Genomic DNA, 27,176 nt, shown 5'->3' with positions numbered 1-27,176 from the left:
ACACATCTGTAATTCCAGTTCTAGAGAATCTAATGCCTTTCTCTGGTCTCTGTGGGCACAGCAAAATGGCATCCATAAACATACATGAAGGTAAATCACCATGCCCATAAAATAATAAAATTAAAACTTTATTTTTAAAAGAGAATGTGGACTGCTCAAGCTTACATAGAACACACAAATCACACCTTTCTCGTAGGGAGTTGGAGTAAGACGAGGTGAAAAAGGTGTAAGAGCCAGAGGTGGTAGACAACATCATGGAAATAGTATTTTCCTGACACAACAAGGCTGTTGTACACACAAACTCACATGGTTGTGACAAGTGGCACAAGACCTGCACAAACTCAAGGCAGAGTCCCAGCATAGACCAGGGAAAGTGTGCACCAAGTCCAACCTCCTGCTAAAGAGTTATTGGCATTTAATAACTGCTTTGAGAGAGTCAACTTTCTTTAACAATGTAAGCCCTGGTAGGCGGACCATACCAGGGAAGACCCTACACCTAGGACTAAATGGGAAACACAAACTGGAATTCATGAGGAAAAAAAAAACAAAAAGAAAACTCAACGTTGTGTAAAAAGGGGGGGGAAACGGTGATTATAGGAGGAGTTGGGGGAAGAGTGAATGAATATGTTCAAAATACAGGTATGAAATCCTAAAAGAATTAATAAAAATACTGTTTTTAAAAGTTACTACATTATTCCCCCTTTCCCAAGTCCAGAAACCCACTACTGTTTAGTACAGAAAGCTCATACACATCCCTCCATTACTACATGATGGTGTTTCAACATTATCCTATCTTCACAGTCCTTTTCTGTGATCCATTCTGTCGCGCCAGCACGGCAACTGTCCTTCTGAGTGAGGGACGTCGAGATTAGCACACAGCACAACTTCAGGTTCTGCAGACAAGCCTTTATTCCACTTTCTCACACAGTATATATAATAATAGCCCTCAGCAGGGGAGGCTAAGGCAGCAAAAGCAGGAAGCTCATCACCGTAACTCAATGGCTTAGGGGTAAACATCCCTAGAAACACTGCTGAAAACAACAGATTGTTCCTGTTTTTGTTCCTGTTTTCAACCAACTGCAAGAGTGCAAAACAGATCAAGTGAGGGTGTGAAGGCCTGTCCTCTAGGGACGCAACACCATTCTTCACCCAACACATAGCAGATCTCCCATCAGCATCATGCCTTCAAAGGTTGGAGAAAGTCCCCCTGCTTGCAACCAAAGTAGCAACTCTCACTGGAGTCTGTCAAATTTCAAAACCTGAAGTTCCTTGCAATGTTTTTCAGAAATTTGAAAGGCTGGAGCCTTCTTCCTTCTTTTCCCTCTGTTATAACAGCCTTGCTTCGCTTCCCTCTAGGACATGCTCTCCCAGAAGATCTACAGTTAGTCCTAGGGGCCTAGCTGGTTAAACTCACAGAGACTCAAGCAAACCGTGATTGGCTAGGTGACAGTATAGAATAAGGACCAGTCAAAAGAGAGCTAGCTCTCAAACATCTCAGCAGGTAAAGGGGGAAAAAAAGCCTCCAAACTTGAGAGTTCTCCTAAAGACCACTGCCCCTCCCTTCTCCTTCTCCCTGCACGTCAGAGTTGGAGTAAAAGTGGGGAAAATAGGGGAAAGACCAGGAAATGCATGAGTTCCTGTAAGACCATCACTTTGATTACCGGCAGACAACTCCCTTGTCCGTTGCAGCTGTACTCACTAAAACCTTGAACTGGACCTCCTGCCTCTTCCTCCTGCTATGAGCTGCTATGTCTGCCCTGTTTTTAGTCTTTCTCTTGGATCTTGCTGCCGTCAGTAGTCTTTTGTATTCAATGGAAGATAGGCACAACATTCTAGTTTTCCTATTCTCATGTGATACCTAGCCCTGTGTCTCTATAGGAAGAGCCCAGGTCCTTGCTCAAATCCCTACCCTGGCCATTCCCAGCCATGACAGGCTGCAGGAAAAACCCAGTAGCATATACGCTCCTGACTCAGCAAGATTTATATAGCAGGATGTGTGGTGCCCCGACTCTGCCCTAGTTGTTGAGGGTCAACTATAAGATATCCTCCATATGGTAAGGAACCAATTAGAAGCTAGTTGGTGGGCAAGGGACGAATGCAGTAACCATAATAACGACTCCCAGACGGCATCCAAATGTAACAACCTTTGCACAGTTGCAGCTGGCCAGTTGACTTCGGACAGGTACAGCCAGTCCAGAGGTACACCAATGTTGAGACTGTCACTATGTATGCAGTTTGCAGACCTCCAGATTCCCCCTTGCCCAACCCCAATACATGGTCTGTTCTCCTGCTGCCAGGGGTCTCTCCTACGCTGCCCACTATGTCAAACGGCCAGAAGGCCCCGGTTCGTACTCAGAAATTAAAGACTTTGTTTTTGCATCGGATCTGGCCTCTTGGTGGGTTTTAATGGTCCAGACTCTGGGGCACAACATATACCCTTGAAGGAGCAATCATATTGAATACGGGACATTTTAAATCAAATATGCACTCAATTGCTTACATCTGCAAAGATCTAGTCTCCAAACAAAGCTACATTTATGGGTACAATATCTTTTGGGGTAAAATCATTCAAACCATAGCAGGAGGCTTTGCTACTGGCCTCTCCATTTCTTTTTTATGAAAGGAAGGCATCTTATTTTCATTATTCAGAAGCATTGAGAAACGTTTTGTTGATTATCTCCACTAATGTATTTTCTGTTTTCAGTTTCATTTATTTCTACTCTAAATTATTTTTGCTGTTGTTTCATTGTGTTTGTTTGTTGTCTTTATTTGTTTGTTTTACTTTTTTGTACTGATTTTGGATTTCAGTTGTTCTTTATTTTTTAGTTTCCTGTAGTAAAACCTTACACTATTGATTCTAGGTCTTTTTTCTATTCTAATGATGCATCTTATGCCATAATTTTCCCTGTATGCACTGCTTTCATGTAGAAACTTTGATAAATTATCTCTTCACTTAGCTCAATTATATTTCAACTTTCTCTTCACATTTCTTTAGCATGGGTGTATTAGGAAGCACCGTGGAGAGCTAGAGAGGATCACTCGGCAGTTATGAGCTTTGGCTGTTCTTCTAGAGTAACAGGATTCAGTCCCCGGCATCCACACCAAGCAACTCTCACAACTGTAACCACAGCTCCAGTTTAATATACTACCATGTGGGGATCTTTTAGTTATCTTTCTCTTAGTGGCTTCTAGCTTACACTTGTTTGCTGTGACGGCAGAGTTCACATTATACTACTTCTCTTTCTTTAATTTGTGAGGATATGTGAGGATATGTTTATAGATGAGAAGATGAATTATCTCTATGCTCACCCATATGAACTTGAACAAAATGCATGCTCTCACATTCTGTCGGGGACCAGCCTCAGCAAAAACACCTCTTGCCAGGATAGGGGAGTAGGGATTTAGAAATATAGTGAAGACTACACAAATGTGAAAATAAGAAGACAGAAAATTGGAATAGTATCGGGAGGACGTTCCAGTGAATACTGAAATCTGCCCATATTTAATTTCCAATTGCTTAAAATACCCCTGACCCCAAAAGATAGGAGTAAGATAACAAAAAAACTGCGTTAACATGATATTAGGAAATGAATAGACCAGTTGAAGGTTGTGGGCTACATTCATAGTTAAACATTCTGTTGCTAGTGCAAAACAAGTCACACTCGCACCCTAGACTAAAACATTCTGTAGGTAAACCGCTCCCTGGGTGGAATCCATTGTTATCTCCTTGAGGGAAGTGGAACTTAGTTGGATCCTTAGACTTTTGTTTGAGGTAGAAACGTATCTACTTCTCTATTTCTGAAATACAAGGTCTGGCTATTAGCTACACCTGTTGACAATAACCTTGAGAGAACAGAACTGTCTGACCTAAATCTAGGTGGGACCTTTGTTTGAGGTAGAAACCCAATAGCCTTGAAGGAATAGAGGTAAGTTTCAACTATCTGACCTTTGGTCAACTTGGAAACTGGCTCACATTTTTGGGCCCCCACAACATTCTTTAATAAAGTAGTCTATAGCAATCAGTGTGGTACAGTTATAGTGCTATTGAATTCAGCTATGTCCTAACTGATAGTCTGTCTTCTAGAGCTGTCTACCATGATATTGATATTGTAATTAATCTTGTTTGTCATCTTGACTTTATCAAGAGACAATTAGAAAATGGGTAAAGTAAACTTCAGGGTGTGAATATGAGGATACTTTCAGAGAAGATTGACGTATCAGTCAGTAAAGAGCCATTCTGCTGTGGGCAGTACTATCCAGTAGACTAGGAGCCTCGGTGAATCACTGAAGCAGAGGGGAAGACCTCACACTCAAGCACGTTTGGCTGTACAGCTGCTATTTTTTTGACCTGCAGCCACAGACTTCATGAATGTCTGATTCCAGCATCTTCAGCCTCTGAATGCAGATTTGCACTAGCAAATCTCCACAGTACTTCCAGATCTTCCTCTTCAAGTTGGGATTATGTCATGAGTCCCTCTGGGTCTCTAACTATTCTCATCCCTCCCTTTCAGGTAGTCATTGTGGGACTTGCTGGTCTATAATCCTATGAATCAATCTAATAAATCCTCTCTCATAATTACATACATTCTGTTGGATCTACTCATGCCAAAGACCTTAATACAGATGAATACTCAGCAGTGATAAAGAGACTGGCTATATTATCTGGCTATAATAGTGGATTCTTACGGTTTGAACTATGTTTGTTTTGTGTATTATAGAACTTTGTTTTTAGGTGTGTACATGCCAAGGATTGTTAGGGATTCTTGGGTATTTAACCCTTGTATCATTTGACCACAACCCTCATTATCAGTGGTAATTTTTATGCTATTGTGTCTCTTCTCTCTGAAATTAATATAATCATGAGAGCTAGATGTTTCAATGTATATATTCATAATCATTGTGGGATATTTACAGATAATAGATAGTTGGGCCTAAATTTTTGATACACCTGAGCATCATCCATATTTTCAGTAGTATATTTATGTCATTGGAGTTTATTTATATCATTAGTACATCCTTAGTGATAACACAATTGGATGAATATTTAATAATATTTTATCTTCACTGCCTTGGTCCTTTGTTAATATTTTTTCTACTGTCATTTTGCTTTCTATTCTTAATTGAACATTTTATATGTCATGATGTTTTTCTGGATTACAATAACAATTTTATCATTGAAATATTGCATAATTTTCCCTAACATTTGCATTATTCATCTACATGTGATTTAAATATGTTTTCAAAGTACTGCTTCACAGATATATAAGTATCTTATAACAACAAAATATTCCTAATTCCTCCTTCCTGTCCCTTGTATCATTGCTATAATTCATTCCACATATACATGAGCATATGTAATATGTATACTATGAGTATGTATAAAACATGGTATGTATATATAAAAGAATGTATTATTGCTGGGCATGTTGCTCTGTTGATAAAGTATGTGCCTGGCATGCATGAAGCAATGCATAAACTAGGGAAGTTTATAATTCCATTACTCAGAAGGCAGAAACAAGAGGATCAGGAATTCAAAGTCATCCTCAGTTGTGTAGTGAGTTCAGGGCCAGCCTGGGCCACATGAGATCTTATCTTTAAAAAATACATTGTTGATTTCCAAGGTTTAAATACATATTTCCCAATGACCTGTGCACTAAAAGCTTAGCCACTAGCTATGATGCTAATGATACTAATGGGAGGTGTGAGAACTTTTAAAGGCAAGGCCTACTGGGAGAAATTTAGGTAACTGAGGAACTTCTTTGCAGGGATATCTTTATCTCTCTCTCTCTCTCTCTCTCCTCCCTCTCATCACATGAAGATGTCTAGGTTATTCTACTAGAAGATGTGAGGGGGGTGCAATATCAAGCAGACATGAGCCAATCACCTCAAGCTGACCCTGTACCTAAGTCATACAAATATCTGAATCAAATAAAAATCAGAACTGCTCAGCTTGATATAGTTCAAACTTCTGACGCACCTAATGGCACAATATCTAAATGATTAGTATTAAGCCATTTAATTCTGCAGAAATCTGTTAGACACTTGTCAGCCACTTGCTGACACCTACGGCTATGTATTATAGGAATAGCAGCAGTAGGGACGCACTACACAAACTCTTCCTCATGTGTATACAGCATCCTGGAACAGAACATTTCCAAAACCCTTGATTAGCCCTAGTAAAACCTATTCACTGAGCCTTTAAGGGCTCATTTTACTGTTACATTAGTGCCAGTGATAGGAAATAGAAACTATGACAAAATATATGAATCCCAGCGACATACTCATTGTCGCGTCTCCTTTGTCACAAAATGGGTCCTTGAATGTTAGGCATCGTTGAAAGATTAGGTATTTGTAGGCTGGAGGAAGATATTCAATCAAGGAACACAGAACCTACATTTAGGTCAACCCTACCAAGGAAGAAATTCCTCAAACTGTTGTCATGTATGTTGTTTGTGTCCTAGGAGTGGGAAGGAAGACAAGCTACAACCCTCTTGGAAGCAGTCAAACAATCTCCGCTAGATGCTTTCTCTGAGTCTCCCTGGGGAGTCGTCTTCCATGGTATTGTCTCTACAGTTACAATTGGGGAAGCCACAAAGGAGATGAACTAATTATTGCTGGGGTTTGGGGATCTTGTCGAGATTGGAGCCCCACAGGACTCAGAGAAGCTGTGAGCTTTAATATGGAGAAGTCCTTTAGTCAATCTCCTTTACACTACACCATTTGTTACCTGCTTAAAAACTGTTCCTTTCCTCAAATGTGTGCATTCGAAGGAAAGGACAAAGTCTCACATTTTGTGTTTTTCATTACTTTCAAGTAAGACTTGGAAGTTAATTCACTGAAGGAAATCATATGAGCACCTGGTGAGTGTTGGAAATGAGCACGGGAAGTGAACAGGGGAAGTGAGCAGATCGGAAAAGTCAGAGAGAAAATTTGTCATTTCATAGACAAACAAGATAAGCTCAGACTGTAGCCCAGGCCCTGCCTAACCTGTAGTATGTAACTAATAATCATCTGTAGAATTTGTTAATCCAGTAGTGGGTGCCTACCTCTAAAGATATGAAATTCATGATTCAGTTAGAAACATGCTAAAAAAAAAAAAGGACTAGATTTCAGATCAAGAAGTTCTCCATCAGAAACGGTGAGAACAGTAGGTGAAAGTCAGTGAACTGGTTTAGCATGTGTGAGGCCTTGAGTCCAGTCCCAAGAACCGTAAAAAGAAGGAAAAAGAGGAGGGAGGGAAGAAGAGAAGGAAAAAATACAAGGAAGAAAAGAAGAAGGGAGGAAGGAAAGAAAGGAAAGGAGGGAGGGACAGGGAGGGAGTCCATCTTACAATTCAGCCAATTAAAAGCGATCTGGGAGAGTCCCTTCATTTTTCTCAGTTTTCACAACTAGATTCTTTAACCCTCTCCCTCAGACACACACAAGCCAGTGGACTGGGGTATCAAGCCATAATCCAGTAAAAAAACTTCATACAGTTCATTCCTCAAAAAAAAGCTTAGTGTGACTTGATAAGCAAATATAAATTACTTATGAAACTGAGTGTGTCTAGAAGGATGAGTGAGATTCAGTTGTTATGCTTTCTAAAATCCACCATAATGAAAACAAAACGACTATACAGTGCATGGTTAGAGAGAAAGTATGTATTCAGATGTACAGTGGGGGAACACATGTCTGTCTAATAATAGCAGAAAAGGCTCCTGATTGTTCAATAAGACTCATTTGTTTATTGAACAAATACATACTGAAGACCTATGCCAGGTGCTAGTAGTTTAAATTTTTTTCTGTGCATATGAACTTTACATTTTACCGGAGTAGATTCAAATAAAAAGAAATAAGAATATTTCAGATAATAGAGTTATATGAAGACAGCATCATAATTTAGGACATTTTTAGAATAGGGTAGTCGGAGACTTGCAAAATGGAAGAAGTCATGGAAGAGATACAATTTCAGTGTGTGACAGAAAATTCTAAGAGCAAAAAAACATAATCATAAGAAGACATAAGGCTCAAGAGGTAAAGAAGGGCTCTGGAGAACACTTTGGGTTATGAAACAGAATTTGGAATTTGAATTGAAAATATCAGAAGTTTTTGTATGTTTGTTTGTTTGTTTGTTTTCATTTGGTCCTGTTTCTCAGTTCTTGGATCTTTCCTAGATAATATCTTGAAAAGTGAAATTTTGATGTTCACAGGAAAATAGATGAGCTAGTGGTAACCATGTTAAACAAATTAAGCCAGACTCTGAAATACAAATAAATGCTGTGGGTTTTCTCCCAAGTAGAAATTGGACTATGATGGAAGAGGGGCGTTTAAAGGGAGGGGGACAAGAAAAAGTAATGTCATGAAACAGAGGAGACATTATTTGTGAGACCAGCAAGAAAGGGAGAAGAGGAAGGGAGCAAGGCAGTGAGGGGGTGAATAAGAACAAAGTATAATAATATGTGTATGAAATGTCACAGATAAATCCTTTATATAGTAACCAAAAAATTAATTTTAAAAAGCAGACTAGTTTAAGAAGAAAATGGACAAATCTTTGTTTCAGTTTGAAGGATAATCTTCCAGGAGGAAAGGAAGTGATACCGCAGAAGGAAGACAACAGGACGGAAGGCTGATCCAAATTTGTTTTCAGCAATCCAGGGCAAAGACAGTGATCTAATTGGACAGGCAGCCCACAGGGGCCCACAGGTGATGGGGCTCACAGGTGACTGGAACCCAGAGATAATGGAGTCTGGTTTCAACACTGACTAAACAAGCCTACTTTCTAGCATCTTTCCTGCTCTTACAGAGTCATCTGTTCTAATAGTATTTCATCTTCGCTATACAAATGTCTCCTTAATACATGTGCTTTTGGTGAAAAACTCTGGTCTTACCGTATGGTTTTCTACAACTCCAAGAAATACAGTAACTGAAGTAGTACTATGAAGATACTTGGTGTACATAAGCCCCTTGTTTGAACTTATAGCTAAAATATCACAAAAGATTTAAAGTATATCTTTACACCCGTGTTCACCTTTAGCTTTATCTATGCCCATTGTACAGTCACATGTGTTATATAACTTTTAGACTCATTTGAATTTTTTGTGTTTGTACTTCAAGCAAATTGTCTTTGAAGGCTTAACTTCGCACATTTGTTGAGAAAATAAATTTATTTTTACTTTAACTCTTAAGGAGATAAGTTGCTTTAAACCTCGTCTTACATATTCTAAATGAAAGGTATCTGGCTGGTTTTCATGGTGGTGGACAAATATCTTGGGAAGAGAATTTCACTCAAATATCAGTGTTGGGCAAAGAACCATTAATCATGTTAGAAATATGGATGTATTTCAACACAGCAGATAGCCAGGCAGCCACATACAGTCCTGAATATATAAAAGGAGTTTAGGGGAAGAAATGGTTGTAAAACAAAAAGAGAACACTATATAAAATAATAGAAATGGGTTAATTTAAGATATAAGAGTTAGCCAGAAATATGCTTAAGCTATTGGTCAAACAGTATTGCAAGTAATATAGTTTATGTGTGTTTATTATGGTACCGGGAGAGACAGAAACCTCTGCAAACAGGGCACAATTTAATACTTACAGGGGGAGGGGAAGAGAAGTAAGATGGGGTAATACAGTGAGTATAAGCAAACAAGGTATGAACAGAAATGTCACAATGAATCATCTTACTTTGTGCAACCAACGCACACTAATAAAAAATGAGCAGTAAAAGAATCTCTGCCTGCTGAGCAGAGAGAGCTGAAGGCCCTGTAGAGCTCTCTGATGATGTGAGATTAAAACAATAAAAGACAGACATGAAGATAACCGATGAGATGGAGAGGGACACTCAGGGTTCACTGAAGCTTGGCAGAGAACATCAGACAAGAGACAGGGTGGCCTAAAAGAAGACCGTTTGGTAAATGAGGCTAAGACCAGGTAGATATTTACAGAAAAAATACCAAGAGGAGACGTGTTTTACCAAATGAAACTTTATTTCTCTCCACAACTCCTTCATACAGGTACATCCAATGGAAACGGAAAACCAAACCAGCATCTCTGAGTTTCTCCTCCTGGGCTTCTCAAGTTGGCCAGGGCAACCAGGGCTCCTCTTTGCACTCTTCCTGTGTCTCTATTTAACAGGACTATTTGGAAACCTACTCATCTTGCTAGCCATTGGCTCAAACAATCATCTCCACACACCCATGTATTTTTTTCTTGCCAATTTGTCCATGGTAGACATCTGCCTTCCTTCAGCTACAGTGCCCAAGATGCTACTGAACATCCAAACCCAGTCTCAGTCCATCTCCTACCCTGGATGCCTGGCTCAAATGTATTTCTGTATAATGTTTGCTAACATGGACAATTTCCTTCTCACTGTGATGGCATATGACCGTTTTGTGGCCATCTGCCATCCTTTACACTATTCCACCATTATGACCCCACGCCTCTGCACCTCCCTGGTGGCTTTGTCTTGGGTCATTGCCACTTTGAATCCTCTCTTGCATACCCTCATGATGGCCCGACTGCATTTCTGCTCTGAAAACATAATCCACCATTTCTTCTGTGACATCAACTCTCTCCTCCCTCTCTCCTGTTCTGACACCAGTCTCAATCAACTCATGGTTCTGCTTGTGGTGGGACTGATCTTTGTGGTACCATCCATGTGTATCTTAGCATCCTATGGTCGCATTGTCTTGGCTGTGATGAAAATTGCTTCCATTCAAGGAAAACTCAAGGCATTCTCAACCTGTGGCTCTCACCTTGCTTTGGTTATTCTTTTTTATGGTGCCATTGCAGGAATCTATATGAGCCCTTCATCCAACCATTCAACTGAAAAAGACTCAGCTGCATCAGTAATTTTCATGGTTGTAGCCCCTGTATTGAATCCCTTCATTTACAGCTTAAGGAACAATGAGCTAAAGGGAACTTTTAGAAAGATTCTTAACCAGAGCAAGAGGCTTTCCCGGTAACTTACACTGCTCTGAGAGGCGTTCACCAGGAAAGCCTGATGATATCATTATTTTTATTGTCAGTTTAAAAGCTATCATTAAATACTTCATGAAAGTTTATCATCAATCTCAATTTGCTACATATTTTAAAGCTGACATAATCACAGATTTTATCCATTGGAGCACCATAATATTTTATTTTATTGCTGTAGACAAATACATAGATCTTAAATCCCTGAAAAATCACTATAAAATATGAAATCAACTTTTGAAATGCATCATTAAGACATCCCAAAATTGCCAGGTGTAGTGGTGCACACCTGTAATCCCCGAACTCAGGTGACAGAGGCAGAAGGATTGTTAAGAGTTTGAAGTCAGCCTGGTCTATATATCAAGTTCCAGGCCAGGCTGTATAATGAGATATTGTATCAAAAAAAGGAAGAAAGGAAGGGAGAGAGAGAGAGAGAGAGAGAGAGAAACAACTAAAAGTCCAAATTAATAGGGGTCTATGCCACAGGGAGTACAGAATGACTCATTACCCCAGGACTGAATGCCTCTTATAATAGACAGAAGTGACAGAAGTATGTAACCATATTGTCACTCATGAAAAAAATTAACAAATAAAGACACTGTTATGAAAGGCTCATTGTCACTGGAATGACAATCTGAGGTCAAGGGGTGAAGAGATGGGTGAGGTCAAAGAAATCAGGTGAAGCTGCAAGAGATAGCACTTAATCTGAATCATCAAAAAGACAAGAAGGAATTATATTATACCTACTATGCATTGGCAGAAAGTATTCAAAATCTGTAAAACCAACAAAACTAGCATCTATAATGTATATTCATGGTAGCCAACTTTACAGAGGAATGATGAGAACATTCTAAGCATGTAGGCAAGATGTGTAGGTAGGAGCACGGCATTTACAAGTAAAGATGTTGAGTAAATTAACCTGTGTGGAGTGAAAGACTACCTAAGATACCGGTGAAAATTGTTATCCTCTGAATGTGGCTGACAAATTGGGCAGACTGAGAAGTCAATGATAATGGCACTGGGATTTGGAAATTTTGATTGGTATTATTTATAAAGTAATAAAAAAGAAATTAAAAAAGATTAAGCATGTTCTGAATTGATCAGAACATAATCCCCTTCATCCTGTTATTACTGATAAAGTAGCTGAAAGAAGGTAAAATAAAGGAAGGATGGAGAATAAACATTAAACAGTTGGCAAAGTAAATTTTAACAATTATAAGAATACAATTGCTAACCAGGCAAAGCAAGATGATGGATATACACTTCTATATACTGAACAAAGGTGTTAAAAACTCTCAGCTAGGAGTAGCGCTATAAACCTATAATCATAACTACTCAAGGGGCTGAGGCAGGAGGATCACATCCATAAACATGAATACATACAGAGTATGAAACTCTAAAATGTTCAGTGTTTCTTTCTTAGTGATAGACTTAATATTTTCTTCCTAGCATTGCATTTGCGTTGTAGCAAGGCTACAGTGTTATGTTTTGATAACTCTAGTGAACTGATTATATAGTCAAGCAAATTAACACTCACAATGTCACAGTTTATACATCACAGAAGTACCCCAATCTGCATTTGTAGCAAATTTCCAGCATTCAGTACAATATTCCTGATTCTTGTCCTCATGCTGCACATTGAACCTCAGGCGTGGCAGGCACCTTTGACCCCCATCCTCCCGATCTCCACTCATTTCCCAGTTCATGACCGTCTACTCTGTTTCCAAGCACAGCAGGGTGGACTTTTGTTTCCCCCAAGTCTTCCCACTGTAGATCAGTTCTACTTTGCCAAAACACGCAAAGACACATTTTAAAAGTTTTCAGCAAGAATGATTTAAGTACCAGCAGTTCATGTTCGCGTTTGCCATGCCACCCAAGGCATGGATGAGACCTGGGCCAGAAACCACAAGGCACACTCCTGGCCTACAAGTAAAGCAGAGTTATCAACAGCAGGTCAAACCTAACAGCAGAAAAAAAAAAGAGGTGTCGATGTCAGTCAGCTATCTCAGCTTCGAACACACCCACTACCAATTCGTATTATGTTAGGGTTTCTATGAAAACTTCTTGGCGCTCAGAGGAAAGACATGTAGTCTTTACTATAATTGGTAAACAATTATTAGAACATCTTAATTAAAAATGAGTAACATCAAGTTTCTTTTAAGATATAATGTACATTATTACCGTCACATTGTATTTTTCTAATCTTTTACATTTTGCTCCAATCATTTTGGGTTAGAACAAGTTCATTGATTACAGAAGCAAATTTTTGACAGCCACATATATTTTATATGGATTTTTTTCATTTTCTAACAAATAAATATAATATACTAAAAAAAGATAAAAGTACCAAAAGTTCCTTAATGTTTAGGCCTGATTAGTGGTCAGAATCTACCAGTCCATGGGTGTTCTTAATGTGGGCAAAATTTTTCATCATTTTAAAAATTCTAACCAAAGAATATGAGCAAAATTGTCCTTCATTTCTAATTTAGTTCAGTTTTGAAGAAGAATCAACTGTTTCCAAAGATGGCTTTAAGCTGGTATGTTGCTTATGTTTATAATCCCAACACTTAGGAAGGTAAGGCAGGAGATTTGCCCTGAATTTGAGGCCAATTAGGACAAGGAGACTCGGTCTTTAAAAAGACAAGCCTTTTCACTGTGCACTTGTGACCCAAGCTTGAGGATTCCTAGTTGAAAATGATTTCTATCATCTGGTCTAGGTTTTCATTTGGTCGTTCAATATATGACACTAGGTAAGACATTTAAAATTCCTCTGCCTCACTCCTCCCAGAAAAAGAATTGAGACCCACCAATTCTGTCTTGACAACTTAAAATAGATAAAAAGTCACCTTCGAAAGTAAAAAGCAAACTGTTTCCCACCATTACTAATAGCCTAAATATCCTCTTTAGAGCTTAAGAGATGGGTTGTGGTTATTTTGTGGAACTTTTGTTGCTTCTGGTGATAAATCATCAAGTGTTGGGAGGCTGACCACACATCCCAGTCAAAGGGAAAGCAGTGGTTTAGTTAGAACTGTATAATGTAAGATGTGCTACTCTTCCCAGGTTCTGTAAAGGGTTAAATTTCTCAATCTGAAGTGTATGTTGGAAATCTGGAGTAAATCATGAAGCATTAACAGAAAGCACAGGTTATCTGGGAGGAATAAAGAGAAATTCTTTAGGCATATTAAGCGCCTTCCTGAGTCCAGCTGAGATCTGCGATTGGCCACCTAACCCTCACCCTTGCCAACTGAAGCCCAAAGCTGGCCAGGCAAAAAAGCTTGGGTGACATAAAGGTATGGCATTCCTAAGGATGTCCAGTCCCCAGCAGCGGCTTAGACATCCACCTGGTGCCGCTGACAGCCAGAAGGCGCAGCGCTCTGTCACTACGCGGGCCGACCATAGAGCTGTCAGACCTCCGGGCTGCCTAGAGAGCTTCCGGAAGTGGCTGTGGGGAAAGATGCATGCTGGCCGATTCTGCGAGGCTTTGGAAGTTAGCGACTGGAGGGGTCCAGCCCGGCTTCGGCGTCCGTCGCGTCTCCTTGCGCGCTTCCCGGTCCGCGCTGTGCCGCCTCCCGCCCTCGGGCAGCGTACGGAATTCTCGGTGAGTGCGCTCGGCCGAGCAGGGGTGCGCGGGGAGCGGGTCGGCTGAGGGCCTGCGCCAGCCCAGCAGGCCGACACCGGCTCCAACTTCCTACGGGGCCCCTCTTTTCTCCGCCAGGCTCCCTGTGTTACTTTGCAGTCGCTCTTACTTGTAAAGCCGGCCCGTGTATCAGCTGTTCCTACTCAAGCGATTTTGCCTTTCGATCTCAAGATTCATTATTTAAAGATACTTATTTTTTTTTAAGTCTCTACTACTCATGGAAACCTCTGATTTTTGTTGTTGTTTTTACTACTTTTTTTTCTGCACAGAAAATGGTTGATGTGATGGCTAAACAGTTCTGTGCAAAAGATAGGCTTTCAGTAATTCCAGGATAACAAAATTAAACCGAATTCAAAATACTTTGCCTACTTAATTTATTAAAGCTAACTGAAATAGGTACTTGAAAACTCCGTGGGTTCCCATTTCCGATTCTCAAGTCAGCCATAAGTAATCTTTGTCAGATATCTAAGATGTTGACCACCACTTGACGAAACACTTCTCTCTGAAAACTTCTCTGAAGCATAGTTATGTGGCAGTCATTCTTTTAGCGAACGTGCAAGCTTTGAGTTCCTCTTGTGGTTTACTATAAGAATGTGGTAAATCTTAAATGCATTCATCAAAGCAACACCCCTGAGGAGCTCACGCTCACACTTGTGTGTCTGGCCCCCTCCTGAGTGCCATTTCTCCTAACCCCCATGTTTAAGCCTATATTAAAATAACTTTAGGAATACCTGAAAGAAAAATATTCAGTGAGTGCAATTTGAGATAGCTTCAAAGCACAGTGTTTGTCTCATTTACTTTTCCTTGTGTCTTTTCCCGGTTTGCACTCAGTACCAAGACATTTCTCAAGTGAAACTTAATCCGGAGGGGAAAATACATCTTCTACATCTGGTGAAAAGCCAGGATTGTTGAAGTTGACATTTTAGATCGAGAAGAAGCTACAATTATTGCATTTACATTAATCAGTCAATAAACCTGACCGGATGTTCTTTAAGGATAATATGTAAGGAGCAGTGTTTATATGTGCTTACCAACATTGCAATTTGTATACACACAATTATTAGAGGGGAAAATATCTAGGGGACAGTTTTTTTTTTATTATTTAGCTCTAACTTTAAAACTGAGGGAAAAAATAAAAGCTTGTTGGAATAGGAAGAGATTTTTAAAAGATTAATATTAGTCGTTAAGAAGAATGTATATTGATGCATGCCTGTAATTACATGCAGCACTCAGGAGAGTGAGGTTGGGGAATTGCCAGTGTGAAATCAGCCTGAGATATAGAGTAATAGATTTGTTTTGTTTGGGGAGGACGAAGAAGGTCCACTCGTGCCACAGTGCCCTTGTGGAGATCAGAAGACAACTTGCAGGAGTCAGCCCCCTCCCTCCACTCTGTGGTGCCTGGGAATCGAAATCCAGGCTGTCAGGCTTGGCAGCAGGTGCCTTTACCTCCTGAGCTGTCCTGCAGACCCTTGTGTCTCTTTAACAGTAGGCCAGTCATGCTGAATTAAGGTCCCGTCTTATTCCAGTTGTAACTTCATGTGAATTGGATTATCTACCTGCTATTTGCTAATGAGGTTGCATTCATAGGTACTACCTAGGGCATCTTTTTTGAAGACAGAGCTAGTAGCATTGTAGAGCACAAATGAAAGAGAAATATAACCAAAGTCAAGGAGAGGTCACCACTGCAGCCTTAGCAAGGGTGGTGTCTACACAAGTACAGAAACCATTAATGCACATGTACCCCACAAAGAAACAGAGCCATCCAAGTGAGCTCTTTGGGCCTGGAGTTCTAGCTGTAACCTTCGCTCTTACAGCAAATCTAGACAGTTCTGTGTCGTGTTGTAAATTTATCCCTCTGATATTCTTTAATTTTATCAATATAAAATTTTCATGAGGATTATGAAATTAAGAGAGCAAAACCTTTTTGCAACCAGTAATGTGTAGTTATAAGAAAAGTAGTATGTGCAGAGGGAAAGGAAAATAAATAGTTTGGTCAATAATGAAAGTAGTAAAAGAAGACTTAGATGAAGAGAGATACCTGTATTCATGGACTGGCACACCCTTGTTAAGATATCCCTAATATGATAGCAATACTGATAAGATAGTGTCGCTAAACTGAGCTATAGATTCAACACCAGTTCAATTCCGGCATTATTGGGAATCAGTAAGTTTAATCTATATGTGTTTCAAAACGGAAGACAACCAGCAAAACCACAATAGCTACAGAAACAGAAAAGTTGTAGGATCGGAACTACTTGATTTTTAACATTTAAAAAGATCCCATCTTCAGGAAGCTTTGAATCAAGAGAAGGTAGATTTATAGGTCACAATAGCAGAATAGAGACTCCAGAAACAGTGTTTATGGTCGGTCAGCCCCCCACCCCACAGATGAAAGGCAAGCAATTCAGTATCTAACCCTTTCTGTGAGTGGTGCTAGAGCAGATTGTCTTCTGTATGCGAGGAGGGGCCCTAGCCATACCCTCACCTCTGCAAAGATAAATTCAGGGGGGACCACAGACTTAAAAGTAAAACCTAAAACTACAAACTTTAAAAGATAACCTTTGTGATTTGGGCCTAAACAGACATTGCTTAGATATGATATCAAAAGTACAAGTCTTAAAAATTTTTTAACTTATGATTCAAAAGATTACAAATATCTTCAAAGGCCACTGATTAAAAAACAGAAGTGAGTCAATATTTGTAAATCATGTATCTCTTATATCCAGAATATATAAGGAATTCTCAAATCTTAAATACACAAACAATATAAAACCTCAATTACAAAATAATACTGGGCAAAGCATGATGACACATGCATAAAATCCCAATACTTGAGAGATGGAGGCAAGATGATCACAAGTTACAGATCATCCTGGGCTACACATTGGGTTCCAGACCAGACCAGGCTACATGATAAGATCTCAACAGTCTAAATAAGTTAAATAAATAAAACTGAGCATGGTGGTGCACACCTGTAGTCACAGCACTTGGAAAGTGGAGATGGGAAAATCATAAGTTCGATGTACTTTGATTATAGAATGAGATTGACAAAGCAAAATGAGCCAAAATTTTTAAATTGATACTTCACTAAAATATATATGTGTTCAATATTGTTAGTTAGAAAACTTAGAACTGTGACATATTACTATATACCTATTATTTAAATTTTTAAGATATGATGTCAAGTGCTAGTGGAATACAAAATATTGCAGCCACTTTGGAAAACAGTTCAGCAATTTGTTAGATACTACACTTAAGACTCAGCAATTCTTCTGGGGTTTACCCCACGAAATTAAGAACTGTTCAGACAAGAATGTGGGTGCACATAATCATAGTGGTTTCATTCCTAATCAGCTCAAAAAACAACTCACCTGGTGGGGAGAAGATAAATATTTATTTACATAAGAATAAACAGACACAACATTGATTAATATCAGGTGTCTTCTGCTAAGTGAAATTTGTCAAACTCAAACACTACTGCATTTTATTCTGATAGATTCTGGAAGGTCATTGGTGTGTGGGCTTAGGTTTGGGCATTAAAGATGTTCATAAGACATCCTGGCTTTTTGCAGATCCACTGCTTCAAGTAGATTTTTAGGAGGAAGAGGAGGAGTTCCAGAGTTAGCCCTGAGACTGGAGGGAAGACAGGAAGCCGTAGTAGGATGCAGAATCTTAGGTAGTAAGGAGGAAAGGATTAGACAGGTTCTTGAAGTAGAGGATAGAGAAATTAACCTCATCTGTCGAGAATGAGCGCAAGGCTGAAAGCTGAAGTACAAAATCAGTTGAGAATGGGAGGTGTACAAGGTGCTACGAGGAGTTCAGTGAGGTACTGAGACTTACCTGCTAATAAATGCAGAATTTCAGTTAGGTTGAGTCTCCATCCCCCACAACCCTAAACGGGAAACTGGAAGGAAAGGTTTGTACCCTGGGTAAGTTTGGTGTGACTGATTGTTTAGGGAAGCTTATTGAAGTATCTTGGTAATTTACTATGACTTGCCTTACATTAACATATTTATCATTTTCTCTTCTGGAAGAAGTACCCTGGAGGTCCTCGGAAGACTTCAGAAGATTCAGAAGGTAGAGGAAAGGGGCCTTTTAAGCTTCTCTGGCCCTAAATGGCTGCAGAATCAAGAAAGCCTTCTTCGGCCCCATCTCCGCCAGACCAGACTCCTGAAGAGGACCTTGTAATTGTCAAGATAGAGGAGGATCATGGTTGGGATGAGGAATCTAGCGTGCATGAAAATAATACTTCTGGCCAAGAACTGTTCCGCCTGCGTTTCAGGCAGCTATGCTACCAGGAGACACTAGGACCCCGGGAAGCTCTGATCCAGCTACGAGCACTTTGCCATCAGTGGCTGCGGCCAGACTTGAACAGCAAGGAGCAAATTCTGGAGCTGCTGGTGCTGGAGCAGTTCCTGACCATCCTGCCAGGGGAGCTGCAGACTCTGGTAAAGGAACACCAGTTAGAAAATGGAGAGGAGGTAGTGACCCTGTTGGAGGACTTGCAAAGGCAGATTAATATCCTAGGACGACCAGTAAGTAGCTGTGCATGCTGGGACTGAATTCCTGGAAGCTGAGTAGAAAGACTTTGGTGTAGATAAATTCTTATTGGTCTTAATAATAAAAACCTGGAGTCAGATATTGAGGTAAATGCTGAAAGATCAGAGAAGTAAAGAGCCAGCCACCAGAGAGACTTCTTACCTCCATCAAATCCTCAGACTGAAGGGGCTGAGCTCCTGTCTCCTGCCTTATATTCCTCTCTGCCCAGCCATATCACTTCCTGTCTCCACCTCCCTAGTGCTAGGATTAAAGGCATGAGAGATCCCAAGTGTTGGGAACAAAGGTGTGAGCTCTGTTTTTCTTTTTGACTGGTTAAATCTCCTGTAACCAACCCAGTGGGGCCTTGAACTCCAGATCTTCCTGCTTCCACCTCCAAAGTGCAGGAATTAAAGGTGTGCCTGGCCTCTATGGTTAACTGGTAGCTAACTCCACCCTCTGATCTTCAGGCAAGCTTTATTTGTTAGAGCACAAACAAAATATCATCACACACTGGCTTCACATTGAGGAATAAATTCTATGCCTCGGTTTCTGTTGAATGCGAATGGATATTATTTAAAGCACTTTGTATTGTAGTTTTGTAAAGTATAGAAACCATTTTTTTTCCTCATAACATCCCTACAGTTGAATTATTACCCTTGCTTGCTTAATCATGATACACAAGGAGCTTAAATTAATTTTCTTCTGGGGTACCCATGGTACCAGTGGTCAGGGTTTGGGTCAAGTGTTTCCACATTTTTTACCTCCTATTCAAGGAGTTAAAGACCCACACAAATTGTACAAGTAGTAAGGAAACTTTTATCAATGGCAGAACAAGAGTACAAAGTCAACAGTGCTAGGCCACTTTTATTTGGAGCTTCTTTTTCTGAAGTTTGAGAATAAAAAGAGTTTGTTTGCCAACAGGCATGATGAGATGGTTTTTTGTTTTTCAAAGGACAGTTTGCCTTACTGCTCATGTACCCAACGTCAGCCTGGGTCTGCTTGACCCCCTTACCTTCCTTACCCAGATATAACGGGAATATGACAAGCTGTCTAGGTCTCATGGTTGTTAAGAAAAGGAGACATTTATTCCATTGTTCAGAGTAAGGTGTGGGCAGAACTTAATGCAGGTGTGAGTCCTAGATTGCCAACAGATGCTAGGTACATTGTTGGGGGCAGAGGGTGCTTAGTACAAATCAAGTAAAGCCCAGCCTGCTAAACTATGTTCTGTGTCAGCTTGCTTTGCCTACATAATTAGAGATGACTGCTTACTAGAATTGAGGCTTCCCAGTTCCTTGTCAGAAGAGTGTCTTAGTGTTGTATGGCCCTGTTTTAGTTTTCTCTGTTATTCATTCTCTGTCCTAGAGTTGAAGTACAAATATTGGTGCTAGATGTAGTAGAGAAATATTAATATAAATCTGTTTTTTCAGTACTGAACAGAACAAATCCCTTCTTTTTGTGCTAATGTAGTATTTCTTGTTGCCCTAAGAAGTAAATGAGATTATACTGCTTGCTTTTCCTAATATCAACTCCCATCAAAGGCTCTACTACTGCCTTCATTTACTCTCTCAGAGGAATTCTTCGTAACTCAGCTGTTCTGTTGTTTCTAGGTGTCAGCTCGTACACATGGGCACAGAGTTCTCTGGGAGGAAGTCGTACCTTCAGAATCTGCACCAGAACTTCCAAGTACTCAGTTTCGACCCATGGCAACCAAACATAAATCTCCAGTGCCCCAGAAGACACAGGACAGAGGAGAGAGGCCAGATTTCACTTCTAAGGGTGAGGAAAATGGAAAGGAAAGAGATTTATGTTTGGGGTACCTGTCTCAGTCAGGAAGTGGCGTCCGTGTTTTAGTAGTCCCCAGCTTCTGGTTTTGAATGTTTATAGAAGTAGTATGTGAACTTTTCCTGTGGGCACAAGCAGCTCTTCACCCCAGATGGGGCACCAAGGACGCACCAAAGAAACAAGTTTTTTGAAGACTTAACTTGTGAGCCAATGAGTTTAATTAGGAATAGGATAAAGGAGATATACACACACACACACACACACACACACACACACACATACATAGGTAGCTTAGGAGCAGCCATACCACTAGAGATATCTCTTAGCACCATTTAATTGCCTATATGGGAATGGGGGAGGGGGCTTGTGATTCTTTTCCCCACTCTGTGGCAAAAGTTAATACGCCCAATCTTTTGCAGGTCTTATGCATATAGCCACAACGGCTAAGAGTTCAGGAGGGCAGTGGCCATGGCATGCCCAAAGGACATGAGCAAAGAACAAAGAACTTTGTTACCCCAGTACATTTACAGCAGACATTTTTTAAAAAATTTTTCTGGTATCTTAACATTTTATTTACTGTTACTTCAATATGCCTTTCTTTTAATGAGAGCGTTTTTGATGAGCACAGTAGGGTGACATAGTTAGGAACTGTGGTGCAGCAGTGGTGCTGATCCCATCCTCATCTCATACTCACGTTCCAGTTGTCTCAATGTCTTCTCTGGTTCAGGGTTCACCCTATGACCACAGTGCATTTAGTCATAAATCTCTTCAGTCTTCTTTAATTACACATTTTGGGGATTATTTCTTAGTGTTTTCATGACCTTACCAGTTTTAAAGAACGTAGATTAGAATTGGAATGGCTGCAGATTAGGTTTGTTTGGTATTGTCTCATATTTAGATTCCACTTGTGTATATTTAGAATGGACATTTCAGAAATTTGACCTATTGTGATGTTATCTTTGATGACTTAAGATTAATCTTGCTAGGCTAATACTGTAAAGTTACTGTGCTTCCCTTCATAATTAAGAAGTGATTTAGGAGGAATTTCCCATCAAGGTGTGTGGATATCTTAATCCTTATCAGACTTATTGTTAAAACAAGAGTTTCAATGTTTATCGATGTTTCATTTTTACTGTATTTTATGAATGCTTCTCAACTAAGTCAATGATTATTACTAAACCAGTTACAAATGATAACTTCTCAGTCATTTCTTCTAACTTATTGCATTGTTAATCTTAAGAGAAAACATTCACTTCTTTCCTTTTAGCTTACCCCTAGGAGCTCATGTGGAGACCAGAAGTCATGCTGGGTGTCTTCTGTGTCTCCCTACCTTACTATTATTGTTGTTGTTGTTGTTGTTGCTAGGAGTAGTAGTAGTGTAGTAGTAGTGTATGTACTAGACATGCACCTGGAGGTCAGAGAACAACTTTCTTCAAGAGCTGCTTTTGTCATCCACCTTGGGTTCCAAGAATTGAACTGAAGTCCTCAGGATTATGTAGGAAGCACTTTTACCCACCAAGCTCTCCTTGGCCCCTCCACCTTGTTTTTTGAGATGAAATCTTTCCCTAAACATGTAGTTCTACCATTTCAGCTAGACTACCTGACCTGCAGGCTCTAAGATGTGCCTGTCCTTGTTCTCTTCCAGTCCCTAACACTGAGACTCGGGACACGAGGCTTTTATGTGGGTGATGGGATTCTGAACTTCTGTCCTCTTACTTTCATAGCAAGCACTTTACCACTGAGCCATCATTCCAGCCCTGAGTGTGTGTGGAGGGTGGGTGTGTCTGTGTTGTTTTGGGCAGTGCTCAGTACTAACCCAGGGCTTTAATCATCCAAGGCAAGCACTCTTCTAATTGAGCTATGTCCTCAACCCTTCCATTTTATTATTTTTATTATTTACCCATGGATATATAAATTCTTTGTTCAAGAAATTTTGTGTTAACTGTACTTAAATTATATTTGACCAGATAAAGCCCCTTAAATCTGGTTTCCCTGGTTTGTTTCTGTTTGTTTGTCTCGTTTTTTTGGGGGGGTGACATTTTTCTATTGTGTATTGAGAATTGCCCTGTTTTATACAGAACAGCTTATTCTAGGCTATTCGTCTTTGTAGGGTTTTTTCTTTGGTATGTTTATGTGTTTTCCCCTATTTATGGATTTATAATGCTTTGTTTTCTATAGGTGATTTTTTTTTTCTGTTTGAAACAGGATCTCTGTAGTCTTGCCTAGCCTAGACCTCACTAGATAGATAAGCCTGGCCTCAAACTTGTGATGGTCCTTTTGCCAATAAGTGCTGTGACTATAGGCACTTGCTACCCCAACATATAAGTGAATTTTTAATATTCCTGCACTTTAACTTAGACAAAAGACTAAGAATTTTTAATGTTTTCTAAGAAATAGCACAGAAATACTTCATTTAGTTAACTATATAATTCTTAGCTGAAGTCTTAAATCTTGTTGTTCAAAACGTGTTTTGCTTAACTATGAGGTTGTTTTTGGTAATAAGATGCTCACTATCCATGAAAAGTAGTCACTACGGCCACCGCAGTTACTAGAAAGGTAACAGTTTGATTGGTTCCCATGTCCAGTTTTCTAGGATTCAGGTTCTGAAGAAATGCTATACAGAGATAGTACTTTGGGTAGAGACTAAATTAGAAAGCTGCTCCTGTTAAGAAATCAGTATACTTTGTTTATTTAAATGTGTAAGTTCAGGTACATTAAAGTATAGATGTTCTGTGGACATCCATGAATATGAGCCAGAGTCCAAGATGTCAGCACTTTATGTGCAAAATCCTTGGCATATGTATGCTGAAATAAAAGTAATTTTTGGATAAGTAAATGCTGGCTCCCAGAACCATACAACAAGACTAGTCAATTCATAGCTCCTTTCTCCTCTCAGCCATGTCCGCTTCTCAGAGTCCTACTCCTTCCCAGAAAAGAAGTTCTGGAGATCAGGAGGTGACAGCTAGACTGCTCACTGCAGGGTTCCAGGTGAGTTGTGCTCCTTCTCACTAAAAGCCCATATCTCTGACAATGTTGTAGCAAATCTGTCTGTAGGGGTACCTGTTTAAGAACTTCCTCTGAACCCTTTTTACTTAGTAACAAACTAGCCTTTGATTTTCCACAATAAATCCAGTGCACTTTCCACTTCCTCCCAGCTGTTTACATCCCTTTGCTTAGCACATTCCAGCTTCTTCACCTTTCCTAACACTGTAGTTATCGCAAACACTGGTTTTGAGCTTTGGAACCTGTCTGGGCCCCAAATGAGGGTCTTCTTTTGTTTCAGACTTTGGAAAAGATTGAAGACATGGCTGTGTCTCTTATTCGAGAAGAGTGGCTTCTTGACCCATCACAGAAGGATCTGAATAGAGATAACAGGCCCGAGAAATACAGAAACATGTTCTCCCTGGGTAAGGAGAGCTGTAGTTATTATAATTTAAGAACTTTCTCTTTGCTGTGTTTCTGGTAGCTTTATAAGGTTTCTGGAGGACTTAGTTGAACTTAAACTCAGAATTCAGGGCTGTAGAGATGGCTCAGTGGCTAAGAGTGCTTCCTGCTCTTGGAGGACCAGAGTTCTTTTCCCAGCATCCACATCAGGTACCATGTAACCACCAGGAACTCCAACTCTGGGGGCTATGATGCCTTCTTATAGGCTCTGCAGATACCTTACACATGTGACATGCATAGATATAAATTTGTTTTAAATTTTTTAATGAATTGCAAAGAAAAGAAACTCAGAATTTAAGAAATGGGTATTAGATTGAGATTCCTAAGATATGAAGCATTTTGTTCTCCAACCCAGAAGTCCTTACAGTTTGTATCTATGTAGTGAAGACTGTTCTTTTTGCCAGTTAGAAAGTGGCATCTTTGTAGTACTCCCTGCATTCACACCTTTCTTCAGGTCCCCTTGGACCATCATGATAGTGGATATTAGAGTGTTTCTCATATTAGAGTGTTTCTCTCCTATGAGCCAGTTGTACTTCTCCCCTTTTCAGGACCGTTTGGCGCATTCTGTCCCACTCAGTACGCCTAGTAAGAGTTCTTTATCTCTTCCTGCTCCCCAACTTACATTTCTCAGCTAATCCCTTCCAACACTACTCACCTATCAGGAAACCATTTTTTCCTGACATATATTTCCCACTTGGCATTTGGTATTTTACTTGATCAACCTGCATGTATCTCTTCCTATTTTGAATAGAGAAGCTTGGTTTGCTTGTAGCTTCCATTACAACTTCACTTCCCCCTTCTGTATAGAAAGTAGGAAGTGACTTTGAGAATGATTGCTTACTATGTGTTTATTTCAGATGGTGAGACCAGGAGTGAGAACAAGGAATTCTTTTCAAAACAGGTAATATCAACCGGAATCCAGCCACATGGACAAACAGCTGCCAAGTGCAACGGGGATGTTACCGTGGGCCTTGCGCACGGAGAAACCCAAGACAGATTAGAGAGGCAGCAGGGAAATCCCACACAAGAGAGACGGCATAAATGTGATGAATGTGGGAAAAGCTTTGCTCAGAACTCAGGCCTTGTTCGACACTGGAGAATACACACTGGAGAGAAACCCTATCAATGTAATGTGTGTAGTAAAGCCTTCAGTTATAGGTCAGCCCTTCTTTCCCATCAGGACATCCACAACAAAGTGAAGCGCTATCACTGTAAAGAATGTGGTAAGGCCTTCAGTCAGAACACAGGCCTGATCCTGCACCAGAGAATCCACACTGGGGAGAAGCCCTATCAATGTAACCAGTGTGGTAAGGCCTTTAGTCAGAGCGCAGGCCTTATTTTGCACCAGAGAATCCACAGTGGGGAGAGACCATATGAATGTAATGAATGTGGAAAAGCTTTCAGTCACAGTTCACACCTCATTGGACATCAGAGAATCCACACTGGGGAGAAACCCTATGAGTGTGATGAGTGTGGGAAAACATTCAGACGCAGCTCCCATCTTATTGGCCATCAAAGAAGCCACACTGGGGAGAAACCCTACAAATGCAATGAGTGTGGGAGGGCCTTCAGTCAGAAATCAGGCCTGATTGAACATCAGAGAATCCATACTGGAGAAAGACCCTACAAGTGTAAAGAATGTGGGAAAGCTTTCAATGGGAACACTGGTCTCATTCAGCATCTGAGAATACATACAGGGGAGAAGCCCTATCAATGCAGTGAGTGTGGGAAAGCGTTTATTCAGAGATCGAGCCTCATTCGACATCAGAGAATCCACACTGGAGAAAAGCCTGAAACCACAGGAGTTTAGGAAAAGCTTTGGTTGTCGTCTGAGCATTATTCAACATTAGAGAAACCATGTAGTAGTGGAGAAGTCTAGTGAAAGGGGCAGAATCTGTGGTGGTGATGGTGGTGACAAAGTTAAGAATAGCACTTCAGTAGTTTGAGCACAGTCCCTGGTACAGATTGATTGGCTTGACTGTCTTTGGAGGCATCTGTTGAAGCAGAGCCCTGGCAGCTTTATATATTCTTCAGAACTTTAAAATGACAGCAGGTTGCTTATTGTTACTTGAAACACTATACTTTGTCTTTCCCAAGAGTAGCTATAAGTTAGAGAGGGACCACTCCTCTAAGCTTCTCTTCTTCCCATTTCTGTGGTCCCTTTCTGCCTCTGAAGATGCCCTAGTAAATCCTAATCTGAGAAGCCACTTGAGTCCAAGGCAACCTCAGTGAGACTAAGATTTGTATTTAGCTTTCTAATACCCTAGTTAGAGGGAAATGGTTGAACATTTAACGTATTATTCTAGTACTCTTAGATGATATAAACCCATAATCCTCTACAAATTCAATGCTATATTTTTAACAGCACTGTAGCATTTTTCTTCATTTAGCACCTTTACTGACTCCATTGAATCCCTGAGCTCACATCCTTCACCACCCCCAGTCTCAGTACCTGTGTCAACAAAAGAAGTGGCTGCATTAGTGATGATGGTGGGAGTGATGCCAAGAAAGAGGTGAGTGGAGACTCAGCCTGGCTAGTCTTGAGCATGGACAGAGTGTACCTCAAGGTGACTTCTGACTCTCCTTCACCTTCCCACTGTACACTGTGGTTCAAAATATATTTGCACTATCAAAGCTTTGGCACCAAATAGGAAATAGAGGTGCTAGGAAAAGACATTAAAAATCCTTACAAAGAATGTACATCATCCCTTTTGGCCCATTACAGTACCACTCTCAGGTTCCTAGTATGTAAACTTCCTGAGTACATGGTCAGCCTGGACTGACCTTCTCAGATGGCCTCTGCAGCTCCATCGTTATC

The 27,176-nt window shown here is 40.2% G+C and overlaps 2 protein-coding genes across 4 annotated transcripts; both read left to right on the top strand.

Moving 5' to 3' along the window:
- The first annotated feature begins 9,958 nt into the window (after window positions 1-9,958).
- Window positions 9,959-10,946, top strand: LOC125417557 (putative olfactory receptor 1F12P). The gene has a single exon (XM_048461131.3). The coding sequence runs from the start codon at window positions 10,005-10,007 to the stop codon at window positions 10,944-10,946; it is 942 nt and encodes a 313-aa protein (XP_048317088.3). The 5' UTR covers window positions 9,959-10,004.
- A 3,461-nt stretch (window positions 10,947-14,407) lies between these two features.
- Window positions 14,408-26,875, top strand: Zkscan8 (zinc finger with KRAB and SCAN domains 8). 3 transcript variants are annotated; one of them, XM_085699278.2, is made up of 6 exons: window positions 14,408-14,554; window positions 18,631-19,128; window positions 20,740-20,908; window positions 23,811-23,902; window positions 24,198-24,321; window positions 25,216-26,875. In XM_085699278.2, exons 2-6 carry the CDS (start codon window positions 18,709-18,711, stop codon window positions 26,166-26,168), a joined length of 1,758 nt encoding a protein of 585 aa, XP_085555404.2. In that variant the 5' UTR covers window positions 14,408-14,554; window positions 18,631-18,708; the 3' UTR covers window positions 26,169-26,875. The 3 variants fall into 3 exon arrangements, with proteins under 3 accessions (XP_085555404.2, XP_048316584.3, XP_085555405.2); XM_048460627.3 differs by having other exon boundaries at window positions 18,628-19,128; XM_085699279.2 differs by lacking the exons at window positions 23,811-23,902; window positions 24,198-24,321 and having other exon boundaries at window positions 18,628-19,128.
- The last annotated feature ends 301 nt before the right edge of the window (window positions 26,876-27,176 follow it).

Source organism: Myodes glareolus, chromosome 14 (genome assembly GCF_982192425.1).
Source record: "Myodes glareolus chromosome 14, mMyoGla1.1, whole genome shotgun sequence".
NCBI lineage: Eukaryota > Metazoa > Chordata > Mammalia > Rodentia > Cricetidae > Myodes > Myodes glareolus.
The sequence above is the reverse complement of the archived record's forward strand: the minus strand, read 5'-3'. Positions and strand labels throughout refer to the sequence as shown.

Bases quoted from the DNA above. Each gene is read 5' to 3' on its own strand.
- Zkscan8 (XM_085699278.2), top strand. From the start codon at position 18,709: ATGGCTGCAGAATCAAGAAAGCCTTCTTCGGCCCCATCTCCGCCAGAC. The intron at 19,129-20,739 runs GTAAGTAGCTGT...TGTTGTTTCTAG, and splicing joins TTAATATCCTAGGACGACCA to GTGTCAGCTCGTACACATGG. The intron at 20,909-23,810 runs GTGAGGAAAATG...TTCTCCTCTCAG, and splicing joins GCCAGATTTCACTTCTAAGG to CCATGTCCGCTTCTCAGAGT.
- LOC125417557 (XM_048461131.3), top strand. From the start codon at position 10,005: ATGGAAACGGAAAACCAAACCAGCATCTCTGAGTTTCTCCTCCTGGGC.